We start from the raw sequence: 20,472 nt of genomic DNA, 5'->3' as shown, positions 1-20,472 counted from the left end.
TCTCTCTCTCTCTCTCTCTCTCTCTCTCTCTCTCTCTCTGTTTCTTTCTTATTCTATCTCTTTCATAGAATCTTATGCTTGACCCGCCGGGATCTAGAACATGCTAATGGAGTTTCGTACCTTCCCACAGTGGATGATCGAGCCGGAAAGATCGAGCTTCTTCGTAGAATGAGATTGCAGAAACTCGGAATATTTGCTACGAACAAAGTTCCTTATGTATACGTTAAAGATATACAAAGAGATAAAAAATAATCATTCCAGAATTCACAATGCGAGAAACATCCCTTAGGATTCTAACTCGGTAGTTTTACCAATGTACATTACATGACCTAAATCTCAATTTAATTCACCATATCTCGAATTTTCTCTCTCTCTCTCTCTCTCTTTTTCTTTCTTCCCCAAAATTTTTCCAAATCCATATAGCTTCTCTTATGTAATTTTTTTCAGACAAATAAAAAAGAGAACTAAGTTAACTTAATTTTAAAAAATGTAAGTTTTCTCCATTTTATCTTCAGATTAGTACTTGCTAAAGCACTTTCATATTAGAAAGACTCAAAATGAATCAACATTTATTGCGGCTCTTGCCATATGAGGTGTTCCTGACGCAATAGTCACGTGACTACACTTTAACAACAAAATTATTTCACTGCTTTGCGGAACGTTCTATGAAACTTTAATGTGAGACAGTACCGCATCGTCCTTCGACACGCTGTTCGTTGATTATCGCAGCGGAAGAAAGCTGCGAATTTATTGGCAAGCGACACGTGACTTGTTTTACAAATTTTATATTCTCGGGCTCTTTCCAGGATCGTGTATCCTAAAAAGTCAAACAAATCGTCATGGAACGGATGTTCGGGAATCTTCCTGATTATATCTGTCGTAAAACCAACGTTCTGACAGCAAATCGCAATGACCTGCAATGATGCAGGATGTAACAAAGAGAATAGCGCTCACGAAACGCGTTACGAATTGCGAACAATAGGGCTGTATATGACAGCAAGCTGCTATGAAGGGACGACGTCCATTTAGCGTCAGGGAATTTTAATAACGGTATAGTTCTTCCTACGTCAAGCGAGGGAAACGCCTGTTGCTGCATTGACGTTGTTACATCAAGTTTACATTTTCGAACAATCCCAAAATGTACACTATATTTCTTTTTATTCAAAATATAAATATCTGCAACACAATTCCCCTTTTGGTTATCAAGTCATTAATCGACTTTTTTCCAACAATAAATTCAGTAAAATTTTATTTATTATGTAATACATAAAAATGATTTCTTGACGAACAATATATATTATTACAAAGACCTGATTTATGTTTGAGAAAACCGCACATGTTTAAAAATATCCCGTATACCATGTTAACATTGAATCGAGACATATTTTTGTGACATACGATTACGAGATATTACATAATATATTTATAAAATAACAAAGAGGGAAAATAACAAGGAGAAAAAGTTTCGGTGGTTCTAAAACAACCATTTGAATAAAAATTTAGTTGGATGTCATCCGGGGACCTGCATGTAGCTACGCGTATACGCACAAAATACGAGAAGAACATCCCCAGCCTTTCCGCGAATTCTTTTTTTGCGGTCTCATCTGCATTCGAATGTCGTAATTTGAATATTTAAGTCGCATTGTCGGGGTGGGTTTTTCGCATTTCTGGTAGTTTCGTTTCATCATTTCATTTCGTCATTTACGCTTTACGTTAAACGAATTCATAAACTAATACGCAGGGCGAATATTACACATTTGTTATTCTCTTAAGCGTAGAATTTTGGCAATTGCAAAAGTTGAATAAAATGTAAAGGAAAGAACGAAATTTTATCTTACGATCTTGTAACTAAAACGTCGCTTGTCAATCTGAAGGACTACATGATCGAAGACATCGTTAAGAATTGTGTCACGAATGCTGGAATCTATCCAAAACAAGATAGATTAATAGACATTAGAAGGCTGAAAGTCCCAAGAAGGAACATCGATGAGCTATCTCTTGGTTTTTTTAAGCTTGCTCGGATGATTAATCTGAGCACTCTAATTACTCCAAAAATCCAGACGTCAATTAATGTAATGATGCGATCCTAATGTCTAAAATTCGTGATATTATTGTATTAAAAAATTTCGCGATCTGATAATGTATCACAAATGATTATTTCATAATTATTGATTCACTCGATACTCCAATATAACTTGATGTTTAATCATTAAATATAGCATCATTTTCACATGTTATTAAATCGCACATATTCTGCTAATCTTATAGGCCTATAAAATGCATTTAAGAGTTAATTTTAAAAAATTGTAATATACTTTCATTGTTATTAGAATTTAATATTGTTGTTAATTGTCAAAATATTAGAACATTTGATCTCGTAATGAAGTGAATAATGACACAATAAGTAATGTAATTTTGTGAAATTTACTTCATGTAATTAAAACTATTATTAACTGAAAATAAAAAATTTTAAGCAAGTAGTTTAAAAATATATAAAATATTGAAAAATAGAATAATAATAAATTTTTTAGATAGTTTTGAAAACTCTTATGTTTAAACGGATGTTTATCAAAAATCGAAATATGCATGTATAATTTTTTAAAAATTCTATAACTCAACGTGTATTATCTTTGCGAGAAAGCAAATAATTTACATAAATAGGAAATGATATAAGTGATTTAGCCCGGAGAGTAACAATAATTGCGACAAGCGTCGTTTTAGAGACTAACTGACGCGTGATATCGATTCATGTGTGTGTAGAAAGGAGAGGAGGGGGAAGAGAGAAAGAGCGAGCGAGAGAGAGAGAGAGAGAGAGAGAGAGAGACACGAATCTCGCGTGTAACGACACTTGCCTCAGGTCGCGTAAACTGGCGGGATAATATATGTTCGAAATACACACATAGGAGGAGGCAAACGCGGCAAAGGGTTATCACTAGTACGGCAAACGCAACGCAAGCAAAATTACAACGCATTTGGCAATCCGACGATTTCTCATAATAAAACGTGTGCAAAAGGAACTGTTTTGCATTTGCGTTTTAATTAAAAGTACACCCTGTTTTTGTCGAATTGTGTGCGCATGCGTGAGCAAAATAAACGTTACACGGCTTTATACGAAGACCGTATCATTCGATTGATCGTTATTTTGAATTATTTTGTTTGATGATTAAACAATCGCACGCGATCCTTTATTTAGAATATCCATAGCATTCTTGTGCTTCGTACCTTATTAAAAATTTTTAAAATACTTGTATCTTTATATTTTTTATCTTCATTATCCGATTAATTGTTATGTTCATGATTGTAAAATTCATTTCTATTTCACCAAAATAAATATTTTACATTATACATGTCAAGAATACATAAAATCTATAAAATATTAACATATTTTTTAATGAATAAAGCATTATTAATATTTATATTTTTAATATTAAATTTAATATAGAAAGAATTAAAATATATTAAAGTTTATGTTCAAACAAATATTTGTTTTAAAAGGGAAATATATATTTTTAAATATAACATTTTTAGGACAACTTTCTCTTTTGAAATTTCAAAAGTAACTTTATATTTTATAATTTAATAAATTCTTTTTAAATTTTTTTAATATTATCAGCTATGAAGAATTAACTTATATTTCGTTAAAAAAAAAACTTTACACAGATAATATATTTAATTAAACATATTTCTCTAGTATTTTCATTCTGTTTAAATAAAATTATTATAAATGTATATATATTAAACAAAGTCTTTTACGTTTATATATATATATATATATATATATATATATATATAATAAAATCTTTTCAATGTTTCTTTTACTTATAATAACATATGTATCTCTAAAATTTCTTGTAACATATCGCATATAACATAAAGCATTGCTTTGATAATTATTTAACCTGATTTTTTTTTCAATGATTACAGTAAATTGTTATTCAAAATATTTCCTTGATCAAAATAGAGAACCTTTTTCCAAAAATACACGAACAAAGCGTTCTCGCGCATGACCGCCTCGTGTTGGCGCGCTTCTGGAATTCGTTTTTGCGCGCGAATTAATTAAAACGCGCAAAGTAAAAGTGATGTCCGAGTCCCTTCTTCACCTATATGAACCAGCTTGCATAGCTTCGCGTTCACGCTATCAAAGCACTTTGTGGCCATCCGCAGTGCCACAATTGTGCTCAGGTTCGCCACAAGCGTGAGCTCGCAAACTATGCTTGCAAACGTAGTGGCATTTTCGTCGGTTCGTCAAGAATAATTAAAGAAAATTTGTCCCTTCATTTTTCTCTCCTTTTCTTTCACATTCGCCGAATCGAAGACACATCTCCTATGACAATGCGATCGACGATAAAACTTTTTATGCTTGTCGTAAACCTTGCGCCACAAATGCCATTGCGAAATATATATCAGTGCGCATCGTAAAAGATCTTAACGTATAAATTGAAGTATAGATCTACTAAGCTGTCTAGTAGCTGTTGATTCTTTTATTTTTACGATTGATTTTCTTCTATATTTCAAAGCGCGAATTTTCTCTCTTAATTGAAATACTGTTATTATTAATTTTACTTATAAGATATTGAATAAGATATTACTTATAAGATATTGAATAAAGTTTCTACAAATTAAATTTTTACAAATCAATTTTTTAAAACATAATCAAAAACAAAAATTTTATTATCATCACTCTTGTTCTGAATAAATTTAATTTAAAAAAAAAACATGTCTTCTTTATATTTGACATTTGAGATTTTAATTTTAATTTTCTAAAAAGTAAACTCATTTGTATGTATACAATTATTATTGAAATTTATGCAAGAAAAATTTCGATCAAAATAATGTATTTCCATTTTACATAAAATTAAAAGAAATGATGCATAAAATCGACTAATATACGCTTGCAGCCGGAAATGGCGGAGTAATTCATTATCGATCAATCATTGGAACATCGACGAATGTAGCATTATATCCGCGCTGCCATTAATATCGATATCAGCTTTCGCGATTAACGGCGATTCGCGACGGATTAAATTCGGTTCATCCATGCGGAATCGGCACTTCATGAGAAAGTAATTCATTCTGTAAGCATAAAAAAACTTCAGAAAAAATTCATTACTTTCTCTTGTTCTTTTGTTAATCAGAAAAATGATAATGTTCTAATATAGTCTAATAGAAGTTAAAATTTCATAACATGTAAGAGATTAAAATTGTTGTAATTCTAGTAAATCCAATCTTACATATAACAGATAGATAAAACAAAATATGTTTCATATTAACTGTGATAACGAAAGATCATTTTCATACGTTTATATTATGAAATTTGTACTTCCACTAAAATAATATCGAATGTTAAACAATTTCTATTTTTCAATCTCATAAAAACAGACAGGAATCGAATGTACTCTGCGCAGTTTGAAGGCGCCGCAAGCTGCCAAATATCTGGCAGCGTTTTCCTCGGTGACGCGACTCGCCAGAAGAAATTCTCTCGCGGAGGGTGGGCGATAGATGCGCGGCGTTGTGCTCGCTTGGGTGTTTCGAGGCCGCGTAGTAGGGAGCTTGCGCCTAGCCAGACCGACTGGCTCGAGCTTGCGAGCTTTCTAGCAGCAGCCAGTCGCCGGCTGCCGGGCCACGACCTCGCATCAACCCGGTTGTTCGTTTGCTCGGTTCGATGCTGTGCGAGAGAGTTTCCGCGAACCACGTTTCCGCAGATCTCTAAATTTGCGTTCGAGCTTTCGACAGACCATATTCTCTATTGCTGTCTCCACGAACACATGATAAAGAAAGGTTTCATTGAAACTGTATAAAAATTCTTAATCCGCAAATTTCTTCACGGTTGCTCATATCCTCCATGAACTTATTCGGTTAACTTATATCTGACTTGTCTAACAATTTAGCTAGAACAATTACTCCGAATAATTTGCAAGATGTCAAGTAACAATTGAATAAGCGGTCGCAAAGATTAGATGCAATATCTGAACGTGAAATTTGGACGTATAAGAAGAATTTGAATCAAGGATTGCGGTATCGAAAATTGAAGGTCGGGATCGAGTGTGAAAATTGTCTTGTGCAAAAACAAGTGACGCCCATCGGTTGTTTTTCCGAGCAACAGCGGAGTATGGCGGATGGGTGACAGACGCGAACCCACTGCTGACTGAAGGTGTTTTTCAGCGTCGGTGGGACCATGTGAGACTTCAACCATGAGGGTGAGTGCAATTGTAATTTTTTTTATAATTGCTAATTATTTTAATTTTCGAGAAGTTCCTTTTTTACCTCCTTTTAATTTTTGATTTTCGAGAAGTTCCTTTTTTATCTCGCAAAGTTTCTGCACGACTCGAAACTCTACAGAACAAATGCAGATCAGGGAGTATTTGCAAAAATGTGCAAGTCGAAAATAAAAATTTGTGAATTGATTAATATAGAACAAAAATATGTATTGTAGGTGGTAGCACGATTAGAAGAATTTAAATTTATCTGAGATATTCTCAGAAATTGTATTATAAAAATTCTATATTTATTAGCTTAAGTTATAATATTGCAATTATCTATGCAAAATTACAAAATTATTTTTTATTTCAATTTAAAACATATATATAATTTTGTACACTTTGTTGTGCACAGTTTACGAGAATCACATAGTATCAAATAATAATACGTGTTAAATATTTACCTGAGAAATGCATAATATATATTATATAATTTTTATTAATCTCCTTATCTTAGAAGAGATAATATTATCTTATGTAAGAGATCATTTATAAATACGTACATTATTCTTTCTATCTTCAATTAAGCAAACAAATATATAATATTAGATTAAAATGTACTAAAAATAAGATATCGTAAATTTTATCTCATTATTTTCTATTGTTAAATTACAGTTTTATAAATAAATTATATTGCCTTGTTAATTTCTACTTTTTTCAACAAAAAATTTTCATAATTATAATCATAGAATGAATAAATAATATGTTAATCATTACATAATTGTATTGTCTGTTTATTAAAATGTATCATCTATCTCCAGAGCAAAGCATAAAAAGTTACAATTGCGATCACATAGCAAAATAGAATTTTTTTGAAACAATTTCTAAAACACAATTTAATAATTTTATGCTAATTAATTTCTACAATTAATTAATTAAAATTTAGTAACAAATTATTTTAATTGAAAATGTACACTAGCGTATATATTGGGCGTATGTATTGGGATGCGCCAAAGAAAAATAGATATATCGTGGACACTATAAGGCCTTACTATAATAAAATATATTTTTAGTTGAAGTATTTCTTTTTGTTGACAGACCCCAGATATTTCCAAAAGATTTGTAACGACCAACACTTAGAAAATTTATTCAAGAAGTCTAATTAAGAGTAATGTCAGTCTTTAACTACCTTTATGGAACAAGTTAAATGAAATGTTCAAATGCGACAAAACTTCTAATAAGGAATGATTTAAATGACAACGGATTAAAATCATCTGGAGAATTACAGTGGGTTAGCTCTCTGGTGTCTGTCGACCCCGTGACACCAACGCCATAATACCCCTGGGCGAATTTCCATCCATGGTAGTTGGAGCGCAGCGTGGCATAACTTCCACTAACTTAGCCGACTCCAATTGGGAAGTGTCCCTGACTATGGTACTCGCGAATGACTTAATCGATGATGCGTAAATTTTGTATTATTTTAATAAATACGAGATCTAACATAATTTTTGAGCATATTTTATAATTTCATTTGCACGTATAATATAATCCTTGTTTTTTTATTTCATTCTCTTTAGATTTTATATACAAAATATTTAAATAATCTTTTCATATTACATTCCATATATTAAAAATACACATATAATGTAATTACGTTTAAATAACGAGTTTTTTAAATTACATTCTACATAATTCACGTATTGCATAAAAAATTAAAACTTTATGCTCTCCGAATATATAATTAAACTAATTTACTAATTTATTAATCTTTTATGTATAATTATATATCTGTGTCATCACAGAAATGATAATAGATTATTATAAAATGTAAAGAGGTTCTTAACTGCATCTTCTCCATAATACCGTAATGTTAAACTGTTATCCGAGCCTATTAAAAGATGCACACTATGATAAACTTGGAAACTCAAAGCGTACTAGGTAAATTCGGCCGCAAACTTGGGTGGTAAATTTTATTTGCACGGCTAACACGTCGGTACTTGCCGAAGATTTTTCTCTTGATAGTTTCAAGTATAGATTAAAGAGAAAAAAAAAGAAAAATGTTTGAGAGACATTTACGGCATACTTCACTTTAAGCTTCAAGTTGGCGTGAGAAATTTTGGAAAGTTCCGGACAGGTGTCGACAAGAAAAAAACCGAAGTATCCACCAAGATAAATTGCATATCTCGCGTCCGACAAAAAATTCTGTTTAAAAACTTTAAGCGGTGAATTAAGAGCTTCAAGTACCTCTGATTCTACGTCGCTAAATATCGTTTATAGAAAGCAACTTTTCTCATAATCGCAATTCTATTTTTATTGTTGAGATTTTGCAAATGTGCTTAAAATTAAAGTGGAAATAGTCTCGCACTTTCCAGTGATCCGTGAATACGTGAAACAATGCGAAAATGGGAAACACACAGGTAAGAAACCGCCAATTAAGAACGTAATCAGCAACTGCTCTCAGACTTTGATGAATGCTGGAATCTGCTAGGTTATCTTGTGCTTCAAGCTTGATATTTATATTAGCAATGCAAATTGGAGTTGTATGCGGATAGCGTTGCTACAACCAACAGAGCACGACCACACAACATTCTGCAAGCGTTTACATAGAAGTGAAATTAACAGACACACATTAGTATTGTTTACGTACGTATTTCTCTTATTTAATAAAATCACATTTCAACTAAAATAATTTTTCTGTGAAAAGAAAAAATAAAATTTCAATTTTAAACAAGCATTTAGCAAAAATTATTTTTTCTTTGACATCTCAAACAAAATATAATTTTAATTATTTGCTTTTTTATCCATAGTAAATTATTTGCTAACGTGTAAAGTGTGCAATTTATAAAATGTGTTTTTGAAGAAAATATTTAAAACTGTATGTATTGAGAAGCGTACACATAAACAATATACGCGCTTTCAGCATATATCGTTAAAATCAACGTAATACTATTTAATTGTATATAATTTGTATCGCGTAATCATAGACAACAGCAATTGATTCTCTGAAATAATTAGAATAATTCACAATAATGTTATGTTATTTGTATTATATATTTTTCATTTTTGAAATAACTCAAATTTAGTAGTCTATAAATTACGTAAAGCAAATCTTTTGCATTATTTTATAGAAATTATAAACAGGAAATAAATTTTCGAATATATGTATTATCGAACATATCATAAAAAATGCTTTTTTATCGAAAAAGAAATTCGCTTTGTACCTTTGTGGTTTTAAAATCAAATAAATGATATTTAATTTAAATAATTAAAATCAATTTAAGTAGTTTATTTCAATACTTTGTAAAAATACTGTGAATTTAAATGTCAAAAATTTATTAAATGAAATCTCGTATCGATAAAAGTTTTCAACTATTATTAAAGTTAAATCAAATTATTTTAATTAAATTTTACATTTTCTCCCTCCCTCCCTCTCTCTATCTTTCTTTTACATACACACACATACACTTTTCTAATATAAATAATTTATTTTATTTACATAAAATCAAAATTTTTATTCTAACAAATTTACAATGAAGAGCAGAATTAATAGGATTTTAATTCTCGGTAAATTTTAAATAATTTATTTATTATTGCAGATAAATTATTTTATGTTATCAATATAATAAAATAATTATTAATATAGTAATAATATATTGTAGAATATACATATATATCTATAATATTTTCGGAAGAAAAATGTAAACGATATATTTTGATAATATTGAATATGGGTATAGCATTTTATAACTAATAGTTCGATTAATTATATTACAAAACTCGTAATCAGTTAATTGAACAAAAAATGTAATACAAGGCATGATGTTAAACGCAACATGTAAATACATACGCATATGCGAATAAACGTGCGGTAATTAGACAAAGCAGAAATAGAGAATAGTTCTATATGCATGTAAGTCAGTTTATTACATTACTTGCATTTGCCTGTATCGCGCCTATATCGTTATTAACAATAATTATCATACCCATAAAAGAGCATTTCACTAAAACCGAAATTAAAAATTTTATGGTATGCATAGCGCGTATGAGAGAACAATTCTAACAATTTAGGAAACGTTCTTTTGCGCAATATTCGAGTTTCAAAAGATGTTCTGCTGTTATGTATAAGCAATACTGTTATATTCAAAAGCAATACTGTTATATTCAAATTGAATAATGTATTCATGCATAAATGTATAAATGCACAACCAATGATTAGGTCATTTTACGTTATCAATGAATCATGTTTTCAACAATCTCTTACAAAACCCTACTAATCTCTTAAAAATCCTTACTAATTTTAATTCTTCATTTAAATAATTGTTAGCAAAAATGTCGATTTATGACCAATGAATAAAATATTGATGATATATACATATATAAAATTTGTAATCAATAAAGAATTTATATATTTAATCGAAGGTATAGATATATTTATATATATTTTTATATACATATTTTTCCGCATTTTTTTAAATTTTATAATATAAAGTTGAATGATTTTTCTCTATATAATACCTAATGGTTTTCATTTAATGACTGTAATATTTCAAAAAATAATATTTCAAAAAAGAACAAAAAAAGATAGTTAATAAAATTGATGGTAAAATAAATGACTCAGCAATAAATTCATGAATGCAATTTCACTATTAATAAATAATTACAGATAAAATATAACATCGATAAAATAAATAAGCCCGAACAGAGAAATGTTTGACGACTTAGTTGACAAGAGAATCTCATCGATAATCTAGTGCGTCGCGCGATTCGTACAATGTCGGCCGTCTAATTATGTATTCCCTCGTTGATCGAAATCTCCGTTTTCCATTCGAGCGACCATACTTGCCGTCCATCGAGACACACTTGGCTGACAACCGCCGGTTTAAGCGGAACACCTTGTATCGCTTGTCCATAAATCGCGCGACGATATCGTTAGCATATGTATTGCGTTTTGTTCATGTCGGTATTACTGCTGCCATGGATTGCATCCAGGTAGGTTTTATGTCAGACACGTATAGAAAGAGGTATTACACGCGCCGAATGCATCATAAAGAGGAATGAGACGAGCAGAGTACATCTACAACTGGAAAATCGCTACGTAAGGATCCACGTATCGTTTTAGACCGTTCAGATCGATACAATCGTAAATACGATAAGAAACGCATTCGATACGAAAAGAGAATCCAAAGAAAATATCAGTTCCACTTTCTACTAGTATTCATTATTGTGTGTTATTAAAAGGTAAATATATGTATTTAAAATATTAATTCAACGAAGAAGAAACAAACAAGTGAAAAAATCAAATCGCATTTATTCACAAATCACTAAAATTTCTTGCTGCTTGATTAACATAAAATAATCTTTGATCTCCCGCATAAGCGAAGAAAATCAAGAGAGGATGGCTAATTATACATAGCATGTAAAGGGATTCTAACATATCTAGAGTGGTTATAGGGGCAAACCGTAAATTGAGAAACTTTGAAATTCTAGTCTCACCGGATATGTTGCTTCGCACAAGGTGCTGGCGTCAAAGTGTTCTTTCAAGCGATTGGAAACGTCACGGAGTAGTAACCTGTTCCGAAACTATGTTGCAGAGTACGTTTGCGAACTACATTTCGATAAACGGTTTAGAAATAATATTTGAAATAATCAATGGGAAAAAGCTTGAAAATTTTAAATTATTAACAAATTTGAATATTACTAAATATTATTTTAAATAAAATTTAAATATTATTTTAAATAAAATTTTCTTTGTAATAATTTCTTTAAAATTATTATTTTATATATAATAAATTTAATTTTTTTCATTGAAATATATTTTACGTATTTATATCATCTCTGCTATTATTTTATGAAAAAATTTTTTATAAAATATTTTATTTAAAAATTATTTAAATATAATTATTCTCAATAATCTGCATTTTACAATAATCTGCACATCGATTGTTGGAATCTTTTTTATCTCCATATATAAATTCTATATATAAATTCTATAAAAGTACAACAAAATATATCATATCGCGCTTAATATCTGCAATCTCGTATAATTTATATTTCTGATTGCTAGTATCTAAGCGAAGCGATATCTTCAGAGTACTACAAGCTACTGGCGAATCCATGACGCGGATTTGTAATACTGTAATAACTCACAAATCCTACTTACGACACAATCCAACCTAGCATTCGATCGTTCGGCACGACACGGCGCGGCGTTCCAAGTGGAACCGCAAGTAATTTATTTGGGTTCGCCAGCACGAGCGCAAATAATCATTCAGACTCTCGCGAACGCGACGCGTTTTCATAATCCTCTTACATTTTCGGCGAATTGGGTCGCCCAAAATTATACTCTGTTATATTCGCGGTCGGCTATTTTCTGCCGTTACATCTCCGTTTCAAATGCAGCGCAAATGAAACCAATATACGAGTCTTTTATTCAAAATTTCGATCGCAAATATGACAATTATGCGTAATGTTAGTCATATATCTCTTAAGGCAAAAGAAAAAAATTATAAGAGAAAGAAATTTTACGAAGATCCATTGCAGAAAAATGAAGAAATGAAATACTAAAGAAACGATTACAAAGAGAAGAGTAGTAGTAGAAGAGTAGAGTTGTAGTTTTCTGATCTTGTTTTCAATTTTCAATGGCTTTTTATTACTTTCTTTGCAAATAATTCAAGTTAATTTCTTTTTAATTATCTTAATATAAATAACAAGATATTTATATTTAGAATTAAATATATGTGTGTGTGTGTGTGTTTTTATATTTATTTACTGTCATACTTTTCCGTTTATACGTGCAATATGTACCAACCATTATTTATTTTATTTCCGCGATATATATTTCGAACTGGAATGCTGACTCGGGCTTTTTCTTTTTTTCCGATTATTTGACATCTATACAAAGTCTTAACGACAAATCCGAGAAGAGGGAAATTGGTTGTCAACCTGAGAAGTATGTTGTCTGCCCGTCGTATCGTCGAAGTCGTCGAATTGGTGGATTTGCATGTTTAATGTAATCACGCTAATCGACTAAAAAGATTCGTACGAACGTGGCACGTGAAAAGTATCAAGTGGGGAAGGATTAAGAGATTCCCGCTACTTCTTACAAAGTATTCATAAGCATTCTGTAACGAACTAGGGCGCAGCAAAAGTTTTCGTAGCGCTTTATAAGCGTTCCGCTTAAACGAAAGCCCCATCACTACCCATGGCAATTAGAGAGCTAATCGAAGAGATATTAAAGCACTATACATCCACGAAACATTTAAAAAATGAGAAACGTTGGAATGTAATGTGTTTCATGATCATTTTTATTTTTCCCAAAAACTGGTCAAACATTTTTTGACTCATCAGTAATAAATTATATTTCGATATTACAATATAGTTTGTCATAAAATAAACGGTATAAGATTGTATTTTATTATACGTATTATGTATTAAATATATGTATTATGTATTATATTTTTATTATTATTATAGTTATATACAATTCGCAAGTTGAGGTCAATCAAAATTTTCAATATTTCAAATTGCAATAATTAATAATAATTTTTTATACGAATAAACGGAAATCTTTGTTATCTTCGTGAAAAAATAATAGTTCTATTTCCATTTGACCATGAGTAGAAACTAAAGGAGAAACGCCACTATGCTATTTTTAAATTTAGATAGAGTGTAGCGTTATAACTCTCAATTTCTTTCCACTTTATATATCTACTACGTTAAAGTTAGTATGTTCTCAACTACAGTTGATATATGCTTTGATATATTTTATATTTCTGATTGAAAAATAAAAAAGATACGCTGAGAGTCAGCAAATATTTGCAAAAAATTAGTTCTATATGAAACATGTTATAAATTGTGTTCTTTTTACAATGTCCATACTTTTTACTTGAAAGCATATTCTTGTGTTACTTTTAACTATACTTCTAACTATACTTTTTATATCACATAATATAAAAATTCATATAATATATAATAAATGCCTAGGATTTTGTGAAATAGAATTTTTTTACTCAATTATTTACTCAATTATATTTTTTTTACAAAAAAGAAATGAATTATCGTAAAATTGTGTATGTTATTATAATTTCTTATATCAAATAAAGATTGAGGGACAATAATTAGAGCGTAAAAAAAAATTTATTTTTATTATATTACAAAGAAAATTTTTCTTGCACTTTAATTATATGTATATATTATATTATTATTATTATATATACATTTATTCTTGCACTATAATTATCGCACCTCGGTTCTTATTAGTCATTTTTTGGCTCTTAACAACCGTTATTATTTTTGAACCTATTTCTTTTATTTAATTTTCTTATTCTTATTCTTTAATTTTCTTATTAGTTTAGACTATCACAATTAGTTTAGATTAAAAGAACTTCAGATTTGATTAAGTAAAGAATCATTATTTACATTATCTCTCGAAAAATATGATTCGAAACAAACTTCTGTTTTATAGTTGCAAAAATAGTATGGGGAGAAGAGCGAGTTTCGTTCCCCGATGAAATATAAATTTCAAATCGCTTGTGAGTGAATTATGGACATGCTACGGAAAATGGCTGAGCGGTACTTTTTTCCATTAAAATGTTTAAATGATTTAGCGAGTTATGTGCAGTGGTCGAAAAATATTTCTTTATGACTGAGGAAAGAAAGGAAAGCGCAAGAGGCAGAAACGAAACTAATAACGAAAAATGACATTAAATGGAAAGGTATATATAATAGTGTGGCAAGTATTGTATTTTTTTTTTAATTTTACGCTGCACAAACTCGATCGAAAGATATAGAAGCTGGCGAGAACGCTGTAGCTTAGTCAAAAAATAATAATTGATCACGAAAAACGAGATAATAAATACGCGAAGACCATTCCAAAGTGAATTGCATTTAAATCGGCGACCGTGGTTGAGAAATATCGAGAAAGGTTACGGTCGAGTTTGCTAACAAATGCGGATAAAGATTTAAATATAGCTCTAGCTCTCGTTCTACTCGCGGAAATTGATTTCCTCGGAAAAGAATGAGTGCAACTCAAGTAATGCGACTTTATTGAAGTAACGAGATTTCTTGCTTGATGAGGGAATTTTAGAGATTTTTGAAGACGAAAAAGAAATATTGATTTAAATTATACTGATTATACTGATTAATTATATTTGTATAAATATTATTTTAAACATATTATTAGTGCAGAATAAAATCAAGAAACAACTTAATATATTCTACATGTTTATCATATTGCACTTTGATTGTTATAAGAGAAAATTTTCCATTTAAAAGGAGATATACGGATATATAGAGATTATCTTTATATATAATGATGACATTTTGAAACAAATGCAAAATTCACATTGTCAATTATTAAAGCAAGTTACAGCGAAATAGAAGCTAATTAAAAGCCGAACTGTAAACGGTGCGCACATTCTACTTTCTTGCTAAAAATATATTTATTATGTATGTTTCGGTCCTGATTTCGAACCACCATCAGCGCACTTGTTAAATACGAATAAAATAGTTACAGCAAAACACAATTCAGATGCAGAATTGAAAAGCAAAAGTACTAAATATTGTAATGCGAAATGAAACAGCGGGAATAAACGGATGAGTAAACAAAAATAAAAGAGCATCGGGTCAAAGAGAACGATGTTTGCATAATATATGAAAATTTCGAAGCCATCCTCTCGGGGAATCATGAACGAGAGAGACTAGCGAAGATGCGAAGGATTGAGAACGAGGGGAAGCCAGGCGAAAAGGTCAGAGAGTGGGTGCACTCCGGCGAAAGGAGGTCGGAAAATAAGAAAGATTTGCGGGTCACACAGGAAGCAAGACAGCAACTGGAGTCGTTGGATTTCCAGGATTCTTCTGTCCTCCCTACAACTCCGTCGAGTCGTCGTCATCATCGTTGTCGTCATCTCTGTGCGTCTTTCAGTCAGCTTGTTTTAAAAGTTGTTTCTTATTTATTCATGAATTATGCGACGCGACCTGCAGGATCAAAAGCAGACGCGCTGCACGTAACATACCGGTGGCGAAACTTTCTATCCGCTACCACGAGAATCCGATGTTATCCCGGATTAGGAGCTGGCAGGATTAATGGATCGATCGATCCTCGATCGCACGCTCGAGATACTCAATTGATGAGAAACTTTTTAAGCGCAATTGTAATTGAACGAAATGATATCGCACCTGCCGCAGCGCAGATATATAGTCGACTTAATAAAGTATTAAATATTTTTTATATAAAAAAAAATAAATTAAAGTCTGTATACCTTCCTAATAGCGCTCTCAGAATGATGGAAAATACTGTAATATCAACATGTACAAAATGTGATATAGTTATGCATTTATTTTTATAATAAAGCAAGTTTAATTCTTCTTAGCAAAATCGATAAAGCACACACATACATATAATGGCTTATATCAATGTCTTATTGGCATTTAAGGAACAGAAAATAAATATATGTATATATAAGAGACATATATTTATATTATATGTATTCTTGAGCTCTGAAAAGCATGTGATACACTTATATAGCATAGATTACGTTTACTTTTATATTTATATTAAAATTAATAAATTTATATAATAAGTTTATCTAAATATTTTATATTCATTTTAATGTGTGATGCACATAAATTATATAGATTATAGATTATATACATATTTCACTCTATATCTAGATTATATACATATTTCACTTTATATCCAATTTTTATATTTTTTTTGCCATTATATTAATATTATTTTTTTATCTTATTTTTACTTTCTTTAGTTTAACCTTATATGAATTTATACTTGGTAGAGAAAGAAAGAAAAAAAGAGAGAGAAGAGGGGGAATTAATATCGTGGCTTCAAACACATACATACGCATACATACACACACACATGCAAAGTAATCGAAAAATAGAAATCAAACTTTGAAATCGAATTTCCATGTTAAAACCTTTCTCGACATACTGTTTCTCGGGATCGAATGGCATGATGCGATCCCAGGCGATCTCGAGATTCACGGCACGTCCAAGGACTTAATTCGCGAAACGTCCAGAAAGATGGTAAGCATGAATAATCGTTATACCACGTCTCTCAAGCGACTTTTGCAGGCTCGGCCGTTTCAAAACGGGGGAAACCATCTATTACGGATCATTATCGAGTCTCGATTTATAATCCCTGCGAGCGTGCAAGCTTCTGAACTGACTTCTGATGCTTTATTGAACGATCGATCGGTTCTTGAAATCGTATTGCCTTAAATCGAATTGCTTAAACGCTGATATATCAGAAAATTTTTAGAAAATAAATATAAGAGTTTTAAATACATATATGTGTGTACATGTGTATGTTTGTGTGTGTGTAATACATATAAAAGTCTTTTATAAAATAAATTTTGTAATTACAATAACGTATATTAATTTTTATATTTATACTTTTTTATTTAATTTAGATTTTTTATATAAAGAATGATTGATCCTTAAATATTAATTCGAATGTAATTAATCTAATGATTTATAAAAATTTTTAAATAAAATATGAAGAGAAAGAAATAATTTGAAAAGATTATTGCTTTTAAATTTAATATCTTGTTTTATTTCATGTTATTAAAATTAAATCTCAAGAGCACACGATCAAAAATAAATTTGAATAATTCTTGTATTATGTATAATTATACAGAAAATAATTATACAGAAAATTATAATTATATAGAAAAAAATTACAAAGAATGTCAAGAATGTCTTTTGTCTTGTTTTATTAAATAAGTTCAGATAAGGTCGAATAATAAATTTAAAAAATTATATGCTTTATTACACTACAGCGGATTCCCCGAGGTATCCAACTAATATATAGCGTGAACAAAATTCAGTTATTTACGACTATCGATTGCTGTTAGTAGAAATGTTTCCGTGCCATCAAAGTTTTAGCTAACCTAATTAAACTATAAGGTTCTCATCGAAATCATTCGTACAGTGTTATCATCTAACCGCAATAACGAGCTTGTTCCTAGCATTTATCGGAAAGAGAAAATGCAAAATTTAATAGCACTCTTGTCGAGATCAAGTTGCGACGCCTGCGGCTGATTCATATCGTTTATCAAACCGCAAATTAATATTCTTATTCAAATATTCAAATATAAATATTCAAATATGATGTTTCTAATGTTACAAAATTATCTATTATGATTAATTATCTAAATTCATATTCAAGCAGATGTATCAATGGCAACTTGATAAAATCTGTTGAGTATTTATTACAACTTCCTCTAATATTGAGGCAATTCATTTAAATATATAATTATTTATATATTAAAATATTCGTTAAAAATAAATAATTTAGAAAAAATTAGGAAAAGAAAAAAAACAAATAATTATTTATACTTGAATACTAATCATACATAGTAACATTTATTAATATTGACAATATATATTGTATGTATATATATATATATATATATATATATATATATATATAAATTTATAAAAAATATTGCTATAAATAAATAAAATATTCTTTTATTAAGCATTTTGAATAATTATTTATATTATACATTTTTTGTAAATAATTTTTTCTGTTTAAAGCACTTTCTTTCTCTTTTTCTTTCTCTTTTCTTTTCTTTTCTCTTTTATACTGCATAAAATCCAGAAAAACAGATCGATACTTCTATTTCTCAAAGAATAATTCATGAATTTGTGAATGTGGCCATTAATCGATAGCTATATCATTTTTCGCGATTTGTGTCAGAAAACTCACATGGTTCAATGTTGTCTGATTTACGATCTGTCGAAAGCTGGTACGCATTACCGCAATATAACAAACATTTTGTCAATGTCGTCTAAACAGAATGTCGTAAATCGATCTTGAATACGTATCGCCTAATTTAAATGCGCAATGCAATGAGATTCTACACTTGAAGATATTTACCAAACACAGTCGTGATAGCGGTACTTCACTATAATAGTAAAAGTAATAAATTTGCCACGAGATAAGACCACGAGATTCATCCATTACCTTTGAAGAGAAAACGTCAGATGAAGATTTATTTCCTCACCTTAAAAATTTCTGATGTATTCAATCGAAGCTCTTTTATAATTCGACACTTCTACAAATCTTTCCATTCTCTAAATATATCCTGAAATACGCGCGAGTTTGCTTGATCTCTTGCTCCAACAAGTGAATAAAATGTATCCAATTTTTTGCTCCGATGTAAAAAAGATTTATGTGTCATTGATTTGTTAGTGATAGATGATAACAAAGCTCATTGATTTATTGTATAATATTTATTAATTTTATGTGTAAATCACTTTTAATACGTAAAATAACTGAAAAATATTGTGTGATGTACAATATAATTATATTCTTTATCAAATAAAAATTAATTTGTTTATAAACACAAATTTGTTACAAACTTGTTAATTATTATAAAAATGACTAATAGTGTAATTATAAAAATCAATATTACATCTTTATTATAATTAATGTCCATTTTTCTCTCTCTACGTTTCATTTTACATTATTTTTTTTTAAATTTATCTCCACAAAATTGATAAAATATATAAAATTTTTATGTAAAAAATAAAAAAATACTTTCTATATAAATATTTATCTTCTAACTATTTATCTTCTATTTATTTCAAATATTACTCTAATTTTGTAATATCTTTCTTTTTTTAAATTTTTATTTTTAACAATTTCTTTTTTAATAATTTTTAATATTCTAGTTTTTATAACGGTTTTTACATTGTATATATACATTAATTTTGTAATTTAATTCTGTTATATTCCGTGTTAGATTTTTCATTTACCTTTTTTTACTCCATTATATAATATCTAAATGTTTAATCTGCCATAATTTATAGGAATAAAATATTAAATATTCACATCTCCCTCATTTTAAATGATAAAAGATTAATATAATTATAAAAGATTGATAAATATCATATTGCAAATTTTCTGAAACTGATATTTTATAATAAACTTAGATATCGCATGATTACGTAGTATTAATATACGTTTGCAATTCTCTGACATGCATCTTATCTGAGCCAGCTGTCCAGTTTGTAGATATCTTCAGGAAACGCCTTAGGCATGCCATTGTATATCTAAGTGTTCCAAACGTTTACAGAATGTCCCCGAGATGTGGCATTGTCTATCCAAATATCCAGAATGTCCGCACGATGCTTCTCGGACACTATTATGCTAGTTAGGTCAGAGTATATTGTGTGTCTGTTTATTACGTAATCACCAGATATGCAAGCTCATTTAAATACGCATTAATGTGCAGCTGCACGCATCGCA

General features: G+C 29.7%; 2 protein-coding genes across 2 annotated transcripts in view; one reads left to right on the top strand and one right to left on the bottom strand.

Moving 5' to 3' along the window:
- LOC105254463 (low affinity immunoglobulin epsilon Fc receptor) overlaps positions 1-20,472 on the bottom strand; it is a 155,683-nt gene that overhangs the window by 107,811 nt on the left and 27,400 nt on the right. The gene's annotated exons all lie outside the window — the stretch shown is intronic.
- LOC105254464 (dipeptidase 1) overlaps positions 5,585-20,472 on the top strand; it is a 101,756-nt gene continuing 86,868 nt past the window's right edge. The window contains exon 1 of the mRNA XM_011263147.3: positions 5,585-6,197. Coding sequence (XP_011261449.1) covers positions 6,192-6,197 — 6 coding nt within the window. The 5' untranslated portion in view covers positions 5,585-6,191. The remainder of the gene's footprint in view (positions 6,198-20,472) is intronic.

Source organism: Camponotus floridanus, unplaced genomic scaffold, assembly GCF_003227725.1.
Source record: "Camponotus floridanus strain SB8 unplaced genomic scaffold, Cflo_v7.5 scaffold61, whole genome shotgun sequence".
In the NCBI taxonomy this organism is placed as follows: Eukaryota; Metazoa; Arthropoda; class Insecta; order Hymenoptera; family Formicidae; genus Camponotus; species Camponotus floridanus.
Note: the sequence above shows the minus strand (reverse complement) of the source record. Positions and strands in the feature narration are given on the sequence as shown.